At 38.3% G+C, this 13,398-nt stretch overlaps 1 protein-coding gene across 11 annotated transcripts in view; it reads left to right on the top strand.

Moving 5' to 3' along the window:
• The window catches only part of RAPGEF2 (Rap guanine nucleotide exchange factor 2), a 240,832-nt gene that overhangs the window by 91,128 nt on the left and 136,306 nt on the right, over positions 1–13,398 (top strand). For all 11 annotated transcript variants that reach the window (XM_041738094.1, XM_041738095.1, XM_041738096.1 and 8 more), the window contains exon 4: positions 7,515–7,598. In XM_041738094.1, the coding sequence (XP_041594028.1) occupies positions 7,515–7,598 (84 nt within the window). The remainder of the gene's footprint in view (positions 1–7,514; positions 7,599–13,398) is intronic.

Here is a 13,398-nt window from a genome sequence, read left to right as displayed (position 1 = left end):
GCTTGAGGATTAGGAGGCACAAACAGAATGTGATGATAGGTTGGGGAGAAGGAGAAACTTAGGAAGATTTTCTTCAGTTTCCTGGTTTTGTCCTCTGGTTGGATGCTGCTGCTCAGATGTAGATCCAGAAAGAGACAGGTGTTTTTCGAGTTTTGGTCATTTGGTGGCCGGCCTTTTGGGATTCCTTGCTAGTTGTCTCCACTTAGTTATCGGAATTTTTGTTACTAGTCATTTTATTTCCCTTTCCGATGTTTTACCCCAGATGTGGAGCCATTCGCCCACAAAAGGGTGATAAGAATCCTGGCTCCACATCTTTTGAATGCTCGCAGCTTTGGTGTTTGAATATGGTATAATATCCTTTCAAAACATCCAAAAAAATGGATGTTTGATGTTTGGGGTCCTAGTTGCATCTAACCTCTCCATGAGTGCCCCGGCCACTTCTTCCCTGAATGGTCTTCCTAACCCGTGTTTGTAGACGCTTCACTGATGCTTGAATGGGTGACCATTCCTTATTCACCATGATTTTCATGTTTTTGCTTCTCTGTGTCCTAATGCCCTTGCTGCTGTGGCCCACAGAAAGCACTGTAGAGGTGATTCTATGCCTCTGGGTCACTTCGACCTAGGCCAATGCCATATTGCACTTGATCTGCCAAAGTGGGCGGGATTCCTTCCTGTGGCGCTGACGCCCTCCCCATGCCTTGTTTTGTCAGGCTCATCTGGGAAAGCACTAATTTCTGGTCCAAAATTTTCTGAATTCTTGGAGGGTACCATTCTTACCAAAGTTTCTGTTTCTATTTGTCACCACCACCCTCCCCCCTCAGGGCCTGTTTCCAGCTGAATATTAAGGCACCTGAGTATCCCCTGCCCGCAGCTGCCTGCCCCACTCCTGCTACTCTTGTCTTGTTGCAAGGCTTTCTCTCTCCTCAGTTTTCCTTGCCGTCATTGCCATAAGCAGCCCTTTGGGTTGTTGGGCTCCACAAAACACCACTAAATTTTCATATTAACAACTGAATAAAGTAGCCCTTTCATGTTAGTTTTTTGCTTTCTAATAGCTGCCTTTGCTAAGTTAGTTTTCTTTTGATGCTGATGCTGATTCTTCCAACCCCCTTGTCATCTTCAGTTTGATCACTTGCATTAGCTTCCTGCTTTCTAAATGGGGAATGTGCAGCGGCGCACGCAGCCCTTTCACGTGCAGACATCGCCACCGTGTGGGCTTCCCGCATATTGCTTAAGGCCGTTCTCGGCCTGGTTTCATTTTCCTGGTTACTGGTAAATTGAAACTTACATCTTTGACTTTCTTAAGATTTTATTTATTTATTTTAGAAAGAGAGCCCAAGAGGGGGCAGGAGTGCAGGGGGAGGGAGAGGGACAAGCAGACCCCTTGCTGAGCACAGAGCCCTATTCCCTCCAACTCGGCCAGGTCTCCAGACCCGGAGGCCTGTGACCTGAGCCGAAACCCAGAGCCTGACGCTTACCCGACTGAGCCACCCAGGCGCCCCTGGCTTTCACTTTAATACCACATCTAAGTTGGTGTCTATTAAATATTAATTAATTCATTAAGAATATAGCTTGAGTGCCAATCAAGCATTGTGTAGCATATATATATATATATATATACACGATACTGGTGAGTTACAGGAGTTTGAAAACTAATGGGGGGAAGACTCCTAAAATAAATATTATGACACTGGCAGCTGCTTACTGTGAACATGTACAAAATGCCCTGGTTGCTCAGGAAGAAAATGAGTCACTTTATTTGGAAGCTACTAACACACTTCTCAGGGTAAGTGGTAGTTAGCCTGGAATTCAAAGGATGAGTAATGAGTTTACTAGATAAAAGGTACTGTTTAAAAGCTGGACCAGCAGGTTTATCCAAAGGCCCTTGAGACATTGTTGGGGAAAAATAGTGTAGTATGGCTGACCAAGGTGAAGTTTGCAGGATAGGACATTTGGGGTTAGGAGCAGGAGGTAAAATTGTAGGTTGGCCTTTTAGAAATGGTCATAAGAGAAGGAAAGAGATGAAGAGAACTCTTTTTTGTGTACCTGCTATGCAAGGCACTGCACAAATATACTGTTGTTAAATCCAAGTAATGTTGTGAAAAAGGTATCAGTATCTCCATTTTACAGTGGAGGAACTAGGATCTAGAACTAGAATTTAACTTCAGCAGGATCACATGGCTAGCAGGAGCGAATATATGTTCCAAAACCTTCGTGCTTTGCGTAGCAACATATTGCTTCCTTCCTGTGCTTGCCAAGGGTTTGGACTTTCTCTTTCTGGTTGGGGAACTACGGGTCGTAAGCAGACGCTCGCCACGATCTGACGTGCCTGAGCAAACGGTAACTGCAGTGGTGCCCAGTTTCTACCTGCGGCAGCACGCAGCTCCTGTCCGAAAGGAGCTTCAGTGTCGTTGGAGGAAGGTACCTAGGTACCCCAGAACTAAGAATTCAAAGGAGAAAAATATAAAACAGAATAAAATTAGATGGGATACATATTTTGGAATTTGGAAAACAGTGAGGAGAAGATTTATTAAAGAAATAGGGCTTGAGCCAACTCTTTAAGGTATGATATGATTGAGAAGATGAAGAGAGGCAGACGTCTTCGACAGATTGGCCGAGGTGAGAAGGAGCAGACAGGAGAGCAGCCACGCGGTAGTGGTGGTTCGCGTTGAGGAGTAGAAGGAAACCAGGTGGGGACAGATGGCTCCACATTCAGTGCTTGCCTCTTCCCCCTTATTCCAAGTCTACACTTGCCATTCCAGCTTAGCCTTGGCTTAAGGGGCATCATTCATTTTTGATTACTTCAGAGTCCTTCTGTCTAATTAGACCGAGAGCGAATTGATCATTCTATAATGGTCTGTTTATATTTTGGTTTTGTTTTGTTTGGTTTGGTTTATTCATTTTCTCCACGTTGGTGAAATAAAAAGGCTTTTCAGAGTGTCTGTCATACACCTAGGCTTCTGTGGCTTTCATTTTGTAGATTGCAGAATGGGCTGTACTGGCATCAAATCAGTTGTCTGTTAGAGTTCTTAGTTTAGTATAAAAAATTATAGGTCTTTTCTAAGTGTCCATTTTGGCTAATCAGATTTGCAAAGTACTACTTTGCTATATGTCCCTCTTTAATCTTTAGGTTCCTCTTTTCTACCCATTGCTGCTGGTGTTAAGACTTAGGTTATTTGGAGACACTCAATCCAAGGTTTATTCCAAGATTCAGCTTTTCCCATTAGCTCATAATTTCTACCCTTAGCTCATTTTAAAAGCATAAAACAATTATTGAGGAAAAAATTAAAATAACACTGGTGAATATGACACCTGCAACTTATTTCCGTAGATATTGATACAGTTGTACTTTTTCTCTTGCCATTTGTTGCTGTTGGGGCTTGGTTTTGAGATGGTTTTTCTAAAGGTTTTTCAAAGTTGACAAGCCCCAAGCATAAAAATCACCTGGGGTCTGTGTTTAAAAGGCACCGTGATGGATCTCCCACCTGATGATAATAGACTGTGGGGTTAGGTGGAAAAGGCAGAGGCTGAGAACACTCATTCTTAATTAATATCCCAGGTGATTGACATGCATATTAAAGCTTGAGAACCACTGGACAAAATGAAATCCCAGTGTTAGTCCCAGATAACTACTATTGTCATAGTTTTCTGTTTGCTAACTTCGTTGCCAGTGTGTCTGTAAGCGAGGTCTGGGATTCAGTTTGCTTATTACCCTTTAAGTGTTAGAAAAGTTTAATGCTGCTCCTGCTAAGTACTGTTCTTAGAACCTCTGCATTTTTTCTTTTAAAAAAAAATCATCACTTTATATGTGTAAAAAATGCTATAAAACCTGGGCTAATGACAGCTGCACTGTGGGAAAGGCGTATTTGCAGCCTTTGAAGGGAAGCAGGATGTACCCCATACTGAAACACTGCCTGCCTGAGGCATAATTGTAGATGATTTCTAACAAAGTCAGGAGAATTTTCTGGATGATTAAGACTAAGTAAAACAGATTTTATGGTGGCATCTCACAGCAAGGAATTTTTGGAACACAAACCAACATGAGTTCTGTGGGGGGATGGGTGGGAAGAGAAGATGGGAGGGATTTTCTAGCTTTACAGCTATTTCCTGAACATGTTAAAATAAGATTCACTGTTTTTGTTTTCCTAGTTCTGATGAACTTTTATAAAACCCGAATCCTTAAAAAAGAGATAATAATAAAGGAGTTGCTGTGGTCATAATTGGCATGGCATGTAGCGTACATGTTCCCTAAATTCAATAAATGTTTGTTGATTGGTCGTCCTCTTGTCAGTTCTTTCTCAAGCAAATACAGCTTTTGTGAGTTGACATTTGAATTTTTTGGAAAAGGTAGAGGAAACAGCCCATCTATCAGGAAAACAAAATGAAAGTGGAAGAGGTTGAGATTATCAGTTTCTTATCTTTACCTTCTTAAATTTTTTCTGAAAGAGTCAACCCTAATTATAGGATAATGAATGGGCATTCGGGGAGTCAGAATATTGCCTGTTACGGTACTTTATCCACTTTGGACATTAGTTATCATTCACTTCATGCATTCTTTAGGATCAGTGCCAGGAAGGCTGCATTTACAAACCTTGCACTTATTTCATCCATAGTAATATGCCTTCAAAGTGGACAGGTACGGGCGCCAAGGTGGCTTAGCGGTTGAGCGTCTGCCTTTGGATCAGAGCGTGATCCCGGGGTCCTGGGATCTAGTCCCACATCGGGCTCCTGGCAGGGAGCCTGCTTCTCCCTCTGCCTGTGTCTCTGCCTCTCTCTGTGTGTCTCTTATGAATAAATAAATACAATCTTTAAAAAAAAAAAGTGGACAGGTACAGAATAACTAGGAAGCCAGCAAATGTTTGCTCTAATCTCTATGTCACAGTTGATCTAGACCGTGGTATATGATAAAAAAAAAACCTCTAGAATAATTATTATTTGCATTTAATGAGTGTTGTTTATTTAATCCTTGCAGTTACTCGCTCTAGTAACTTGCCCAAGGCCACATAGTTAATAAGCAGTGATCTACCTTAACTTCCCATTTTTCTAGATTTCAGTTCTCTTGACCAACCTTTTGGTGATAAGGGAACATTGTAAGAGCAGATTAAGTTTACACAATAATTCTTTTTTTATTTCAGTGTTTTATTACTTATTATTAAAAAATTTTGAAGCTGTGCTTGCATTTGTAGAGCACACCTTCACTTAACATAAATCAGAATTTAATAATAATACTGTCACCTTATGCTAAGAAAGACACCGTCCCCCCAAATGATTATAGATTGTAAAAGCTAATGATTAAAATCTGGAGGGAAAAGGATATGAATTATTTCTGTAGTACTGTACTTTGCATTCTCATTTGAGAATCATTGAACTTTTATGGTTTCGTTGGAGCTAAACTCTATTTGACAGTATCCTTCCTTTACTTTTCATGAAGCCTTGCTATCAGGGACTAAGTAGTTGTGATACTAATTAAGACTGATCTTGGGGAAAATGATAGTCAACTGCTGATTTGTTTGGAAGCAAATAGCAAAATGTAAATGATTACGTGATAGTGGTTGGCGCTTTAAATAACTATTCAGAACTGTAAATAGAATTTACTGTCCTGTAAAAACTTTTGGAATCTATTTCTACCTGCCCTCTCTCACATTGTGATGTGAGACAAGTGTAGTATGCAGCTTCCATGTTGTACTCGTAACAGCAATGTCCTGTACTTCCTTCCACCCCTTCCACTGCCTAGAATGTGAATGTAGTGGTGAGATTTGAAGCTGCTTCCTTAGAATATGCCATGGCCGTTGTGGGTTGGGAATGACGAAGCCACCGTCATATCAGCCTCGGGCCTTTGGTGCTAAGGCTGCTGTTCTCTGTGTGAGAGAGAAATGAACTCCCTCCTGGTTAAGCCATTACTATGTTTAGCTTTTTGTTTTGTTTTAACAGTATCTGAGCCTGTATCCTAACTAATAAATTTGGTGAACTTGACTGGATAAAATAGAATAACTTACACAATGGCAAAAAGTGCAAAGGATAAAGTAACAAACTAAGGAAGAAGCTACTCACAGCACATCTTTTTAAAAAGGCTAATTTTTATAAAGTGTTTCTAGAGTAGAATAAGTCCCACAACTTAAAAGAAAATTGGTTAAAAGTAGTAAACTAATTTCACAGAAAAAGATTAGACTCATGGAAATAAAACAGGTGCTCTTGTAATAAGAAAAAGAAATGAATAAATGCACTAAGATCTCATTTCATCAAGCAGATTGGCAATAACCTAAAAGATTGTTTAAAAAGCCTCAATGGTAGTATTTCTCATGCCCCCCTGTGGCTTACCCCTTACCCACTCTGCTTCAGCTGGCACCTAGGCCCTGGCTAGGTCATGTCAGCCTTTGCACTGACGCTGGGTCCTCCCCGCCCTTTGCCTGGAATGATGGTTCCTGACCCTTGGCTGTCAGCTCCTCCGCCCAAATGTGCTCTCCTTGGTGAGACTGGTCTTACCCAGCCAGGTATGACTGTAACACCCTGTTTCGCATTTTCCTTGACCTATAGTAATTTTTTTCCCCAGAGCACTGATTTGGAACTTAACTAATTTGCTATTTTTCTTATCTGTATTATCCCATCAGAATATAAACTCCATAAGGGAAAGAACTTTTTGTTGTTGATGGTGGTGTTCCTTAAAGTATGCTAAGCACCTAGAATAGCCCTCATCATAAAATTATGAAATATTTGTTAAACAAATGTAGCCACTATATTATATATTAGTAAGGCTGTGTGATAGTATATAGGTAAATAAGTTGCTGAGTTGAGCACCTGTGGAGGACAGTTCTCAACATTTATCAAAATTATGGTGCATGTGCCTTTTGACACAACAGTTGCACTTCTGGTTACTGTATGCAAAACTGTATGCATGAGGTTCCTGGTTGCAGTTTTTATTTATTTTTAAATAATTGCAAATGATTAAAAACAACAGAAATGACTGTCACCAGGGGTTGCTTAAGGCAAATATGTCACATCCACAAGAAAGCTATCCTCTCATAAGAAGAAGATCTCTAAGAGCACAAAGGAAAGAACACTAGAGAGTATGCGGTCTTTCCATAGGGAGAAAGAAAGACGGTGGAGGGAATAAGAATACATGTCCCGTTTTTTCTGTATATAAATTCTGAAAGAATATCCAACAAGTGTGGCAGAAAAATGTGGGAGCTTGGTAGAGAGTTTCATTGTTTACCTCTTTATATTTTGTTTTACGAAAAGCAGGGGAACTATTTTAGTCAAAAAAATTCAAAGATAAAACTTGGGATGGTAAGTGCAGTAGGTGTAATATACTGATAAGTATCTTTAGCTTATTTGGAAGATAAAAGATAATTAAAAAAATGAGTCCAGTAATCAAATAATGGCATTTTTATGTATTTGTTTTATGCTATTTCATTGTACTTCGTGATTCTAAAAGGAACATGGGTACTATACTTTGTGCTATGTTTTGATTTTGTTGTTGTCACAGAATAATCATCTGATTTTATTATCTTTTTTTCTAGTCCTGATGATATTGGGACCTGCTGGTATATCCTTCTCTCTGGTTCCGTGTTCATTAAGGAATCCATGTTTCTTCCAAGAAGCAGGTATTGTATAGATATTCTGTAATGGATTTTCCGTGAAGCTTAAAATCCTTTTGCTGAATCCTTTTGCACAGTTCTTCTCTTCCTGTTTCCTCTTCTGCTGACACAAAACAAGGTAGTACCTTAGGGTGTTGATCTTTAAGAAAGGACCATTTTATGTTTAAACACGATTCCAGTCTCTTTAACCAAGGAACAGAACACAAGATGTGTTGGTGACATGTCCATTTGTTATAGGAACATGTCAGGCTAGTGTAGGGCACATTTGTTCATCTGCATAAAATCTGCCTCTGTAACAGGCAGTCTCATAAACATCTAAAGAGAAGCAAAGAAAGTTCATTGAGACCACATGGGACTAGAAATAGAAAGCCAGAGACTATCATTGACTTTTCTGCTTTTTAGGACCATATGGTCTCTCATTCTTGCATTTGTCTCTGGACTGGCTTCCCGCTTTCTAAGGCTACTAATGTCTTTCTTCGTGTGATTTTGGCTGTGTGTGCTGACTGTTGATTTATGCCCTTATGTCCCTAATGGTTATGCCATTTGGCTGTAGAGCCTCTATCTTTTCTTTGGCTTCTTCAGGCTATAGTCTGATTGTCTGGGGTTGGGGCAGATGTGTACCTGGTTGCCATCAGCTATGACCATCTTTGGGTTAGAACTTACCTGTTACACATGTGCCACCTCTGTTTAAGTTCCCTGACTGAGGGTGTCAGCTACTGAGTTTTACTAGTTATTTTTTACCCCATTTGTTTATTTTTCACAACTAAATATTTTTATTTTGACTGAAGTTTTTAAAATTTTAACTGATTAAAGGGCACCTGGGTGGCTTGGTTAAGCATCTGACTATTGATTTCAGCACAAATTATGATCCCAGGGTTGAGATGGAGCTCCACATTGGGCTCTGCACTGAGTATGGAGCCTGCTTGGGGTTCTCTCCCCACGACCCCCACCACCTCACACCCATGCACACACATTCTAAAAACAACAAAACCCAAAACTGATTAGATATCTTTATTTAAACTTAATAAATATTTAAATTGACAAAATTTATTAAAGCATAAATGACCACCCCCACCTTCTAAGTATATTCTTGATGAATAATTCTGAATGGGTCAGAGACATATTAAGAATCTATTTTAAAGATATGAAGAAACTTTTATAAAATGTCAGAGTCGGTGAGACAGGGAGAAGTAATTTGTACAGACCTGGGTGTGGTAATAGAAGGCACTGGGAGGGCCTTTGGAGGCCAGAATAGTAGGTAAAGAGTGCCAGAGGCACATTGCATCCATCTACTGAAAAACAATCTCTGGTGCAATTCCCATGCCTCTTTGCCCTTCTACTTGTCCAAGATCAGATTGGCAGGCATTATTCTCTTTGGAAAATGGCCCCATGAGGGAGAGAGGCTCTATTGCCTGTTTGTTCTTATAGTAGGAATAGCTATAGTAATGGTAATAGCATTGGTGGTGGCAGTAGTAATGATAGAAGTAGTTATCATTTTAGTAGCAATACAATAATGATGGAAAAATAGCTGAGGCTTCGATAGTGCTTTCTATTTACCAGGTCACCATTTTAAATGCTAAATATATACAGATAATTTATGATATAATTTAATATTGCAACTATCTTTTGAGGTGAGTATAATTATCATCTGCATTTTATGATTGAGGAAACCGGCAGTATAAAATGGCAAGTGGTTTTATGTCCTAGAATTCTACCCAGGAAGCCTGGAATATGCCCGTGAACCAGCTCCTGTATTTCTGGGAATTCTGTTTCCCAGAGGAATGGAGAATTGAATAATACTCTTCTCCCTCAAACACAGGACCTACTTTTTTTTCCCTTTTTGGAGACTCTTAACTTGGAAGAAGGTATAGGCCAACAACATTTAAACATTGGTATACTTTTAAAATTATATATAATTTTAATGTAAAAAATAATAATTACATAAATTAGCAAAGATAAAGAGAAGGAAAAAATCACTTATAATCTTCTATCCAAGATAATTATTCTGTAATATTCTAGTGTTTTCCTATCTGATCTTACAAGTATGCATTCCACATATTTAAGAGAATACTTAATAAACAATTTAATATCCTGTTTATTTCAATTAAATAATATGTGTACATATATGTGTAGTCTTGTAATATTAAAAACTCTTTAAGGACAGCCCCAGTGGCTTAGTGGTTTAGCACCACCGTCAGCCCAGGACATGATCCTGGAGACCCGGGATCGAGTCCCACGTCGGGCTCCCTGCATGGAGCCTGCTTCTCCCTCTGCCTGTGTCTCTGCCTCTCTCTCTCTCTCTGTCTCTCTCTGTCTGTGTGTCTAATAAATAAATAAAACTTTAAAGAAAACCCTTTAAAAGGCTTATGCTTTATGCATTTTAATGCCTGTTTAATTGTTCAGTTATCTGAACAGTTTAGTTAATAACTGTAAGGGTACACATTTGATACTTTATATTAGAAATACTGCTTTAATGACTGATTTGAAATTTATGCATCTTAAAAGAGAACAAAGGTTAGTGACTTCATTATCATATTGGTGCAAGGTCTGTTGTGCAAACCAAATCTATAGACTGAACTCCTAGAACAGTGAAGGAGCCTATGATGGTCTTTTTTGACTACCAGCCATAATGAACTAGCCAAGCAAGCAGCAGCTTGTTCTAACTTCTGGAAAGGGAACCTAATGTTCAGATAACTGCTGTTCTAGAAGAAAGAGGACTTGCAGTTCAGACCTATTTTATGAACACATTGGACTCTATGTCTAATTATTTAAAAAGATGACATAAGTTACTCTTTCTCTGGCTGAGTATCAAGTGCTCACAAGCCAGTACTTTAATGGGATGAAGGAAGGAATGGTGTTGCAGTCTGAATGACAAGCTAGTACTATTTATAAGCTATTTCTTCACGTTGCACCTGTGACATTTGCTCTAAGTTGTTTGTTTCCTTTGGTGATGTTGCCTTAGGAATAGTGCTGATACTGTTTTAATAAGGAATCTCTACTGGCACTATGCTACAGGTTGACATTAGTGATTCATATATATTTCTCTAGAATTCTTTCTCATTGAGGTTTGATTACAGAATAATATGGATGAGGTGTTAGTAACAGTCTGGTATTATAAAACAACTAGTTCACAGATGATTCTCCACATTTACCATATTTTTATCATGTTAGTCTGGAAATTGTTTATTGGTGTATATATAATAAGTAACCTGCTCATTCTCTTAAAAGTTTCAACTCATTTTAACAGCTATTTCATCCCAAACAGTTAGTCTTGAATCAAAGTACTTTGAAAAACATTTTTATATTTTTAACTAATTCTCATGAAGTTGCTTTGACACCTGATATCATCAAGTGAGAAGGAAGGTATATATTGCAAAAAATCTGTCATTTGGCTTTCAGGTTTCATTCACTTTATTGAATTCCTCATTTAGGTCAGCATTTTATTATTTTAAAAAAGAAATTTTGTTTTCTTTTTAGATAGATAAAAGTTCTTTGGGCTGCTACCTTTACTGTGATTATTGAAACATGAATCATTTTCATGATAAGAGTTACATCATTAATGGAGTCTATTAATTCTTTTGAGACCATCAGTGACAGCTTACTCTTTCCCATTTCAAGCAACTTAAATGATATAAATTTTTTATGGGTTTGATTGTAAATCTATTAGAAATGTCTCACCTTTTGAAACACTGGTATTTGTACAAGTGGCTGTAATGCCATTTATAATGTTGTTACATGTAATGTTGCCCTAAGATAGGCTAAACTCTGGAGTAAAATATATAGTCTTAAAGCAATATATGATTTACAGTAATATTTTTCTTAAAGTCTTATTTAAAATAAATTCAGTCTCTTTTATCAGAAAGATGGTGAGCAAGGGTAATTTAGGAATGCAGCAAAGGTTATTCTCATTCTCATTTAGGAGAATGTCAGAGGGGACACTTATCATAGATGAATATAGAAACAGTATAAATTGGGTGTGTTTTCCAATCAGATAAGCAAAGCAGTGGTAGTCACTAAGTTGTGCAGGTGGTGTCCATGGTAATCGTAGGTTGATATATTAAGATGGTGACAGGCATCATTTCAAAGGCATAGTTTGCAGCAACAGTGAAGCTGGAAAGGAATAGATGAAAATTGTCTTATATAAAGTTGCAGGTTTAGAAGTGGTTTTTAAAGTATACTTTTGATTACTCTACAAAATGGGCCAGAAGATATCAATATTGTTCATTGTCACAATGTGCTCTAAATCAGAGTATTTATGGAACTTTAATAAAGATTGTTATATACTTTAAATTTTCTCACTTTTAAAATTGTCCCACCCTATGAAACTTATTTTGTAGTAACGTCACAGTTTTTTTTTTATTTTTTATTATTTTTTTTAATTTTATGATAGTCACAGAGAGAGAGAGAGAGAGAGAGGCAGAGACATAGGTAGAGGGAGAAGCAGGCTCCATGTACTGGGACCCCGATGTGGGACTCGATCCCGGGTCTCCAGGATCACGCCCGGGGCCGAAGGCAGGCGCCAAACCACTGTGCCACCCAGGGATCCCACGTCACAGTTTAATAACTTGGGTTAATATATTGTGTTTTGGCTGCTGGCTTCTTTGAAAGGCTGAGAATTTTAATGTAGATATTAAAGATAGGCTTAGACTGTGCTTCTAAACTTACTGTTTGGATTGTTAGAAAAGAAGACAGTTTACCTACATTAACTCACAGCATTGGAATCTTTTTCTAGTAATCTATCATTTTACATTTGTTTGTAAAAAACAGAATGTTAGATTTTTAAACATTATAAACTGTCCTTTGGGTTTACGTTGATCACAATCTTAGAAAAAAAAAATCACTTTATTAAAATGTTGAACATGGTTTTCTCAATAGAAACAATTTTATCCTAGAAGCCTCCAAGGAAGGACCTTTTAATAGAAATGATCATGCACATGATATTTAAGAATAAACAATGTTTTTATTGCTCTGATAGTTAAAAGCTTTCTATATTTTTATATACAGAGCAATCAGTAAGCAAATCTCTTAACTTCATATCAGTGTGGTAGAGGCTGTAAATTTGAAGAAGAGATAAACCCAAGGTCTAAAAACGTTCAAGATGCCAAGAAATGGGTTATAATCAAAGCTGAGAGCCAGAGGAATTGGGGACAAAGACCTATCTATAAAGAGGGGGGAGGCTTTCAATGCATGGAAGTTAGGGTGCAGCTACCAGGTTGTCAGGCAGCAGACCTAGTGGGACAAGTGATCTGTACACTCGAAGTGCAGTAAGGGGTTAGGTCTATAGCGGGCAAGCCTTGTCCATAGAAACTGCTGAACATGGAAATGCCATAAAAATTTAGGATTGGTCAAAGACCCTTTTCATGTTTTTGGGTTATTCTGTCTCATTCTAAAATAGATTTGATAGAGTTTAAATTTTGAGGCGTAATTCCATGTCATTTCAAATAGTGGTTGAAACTGGCATTACGTCTTATTATGGTCTCTATATTAAGTTCTGGAGTATACAAAGGAAGCAAAATAGTCTACTCCCTGCTGTCATGTAATTTGATATCTATTTGGGGGGAGGTTGAAGCTGTTTTATATGAAACATAAAGAAATTGCCTAGGTGTCATTAGATAATACAGTGTAAACTGATATAGCAAAGACCACACGGAATGCAAAATTCCTTCCAAGATTAGTGGTGTTTTATTGTATGTGGTAATCAGGAGTAGCTCTTAAGGAAGTGAATTTGGAATTAGGTTTATGATTTAGATTGTTGAACAGTGGTTGCAAAGGAAATCTGGACATAGTACAGAACATGAGTGATGGC

This window comes from Vulpes lagopus, chromosome 23, assembly GCF_018345385.1.
Source record: "Vulpes lagopus strain Blue_001 chromosome 23, ASM1834538v1, whole genome shotgun sequence".
Taxonomy (NCBI): Eukaryota; Metazoa; Chordata; class Mammalia; order Carnivora; family Canidae; genus Vulpes; species Vulpes lagopus.
Note: the sequence above shows the minus strand (reverse complement) of the source record. Positions and strands in the feature narration are given on the sequence as shown.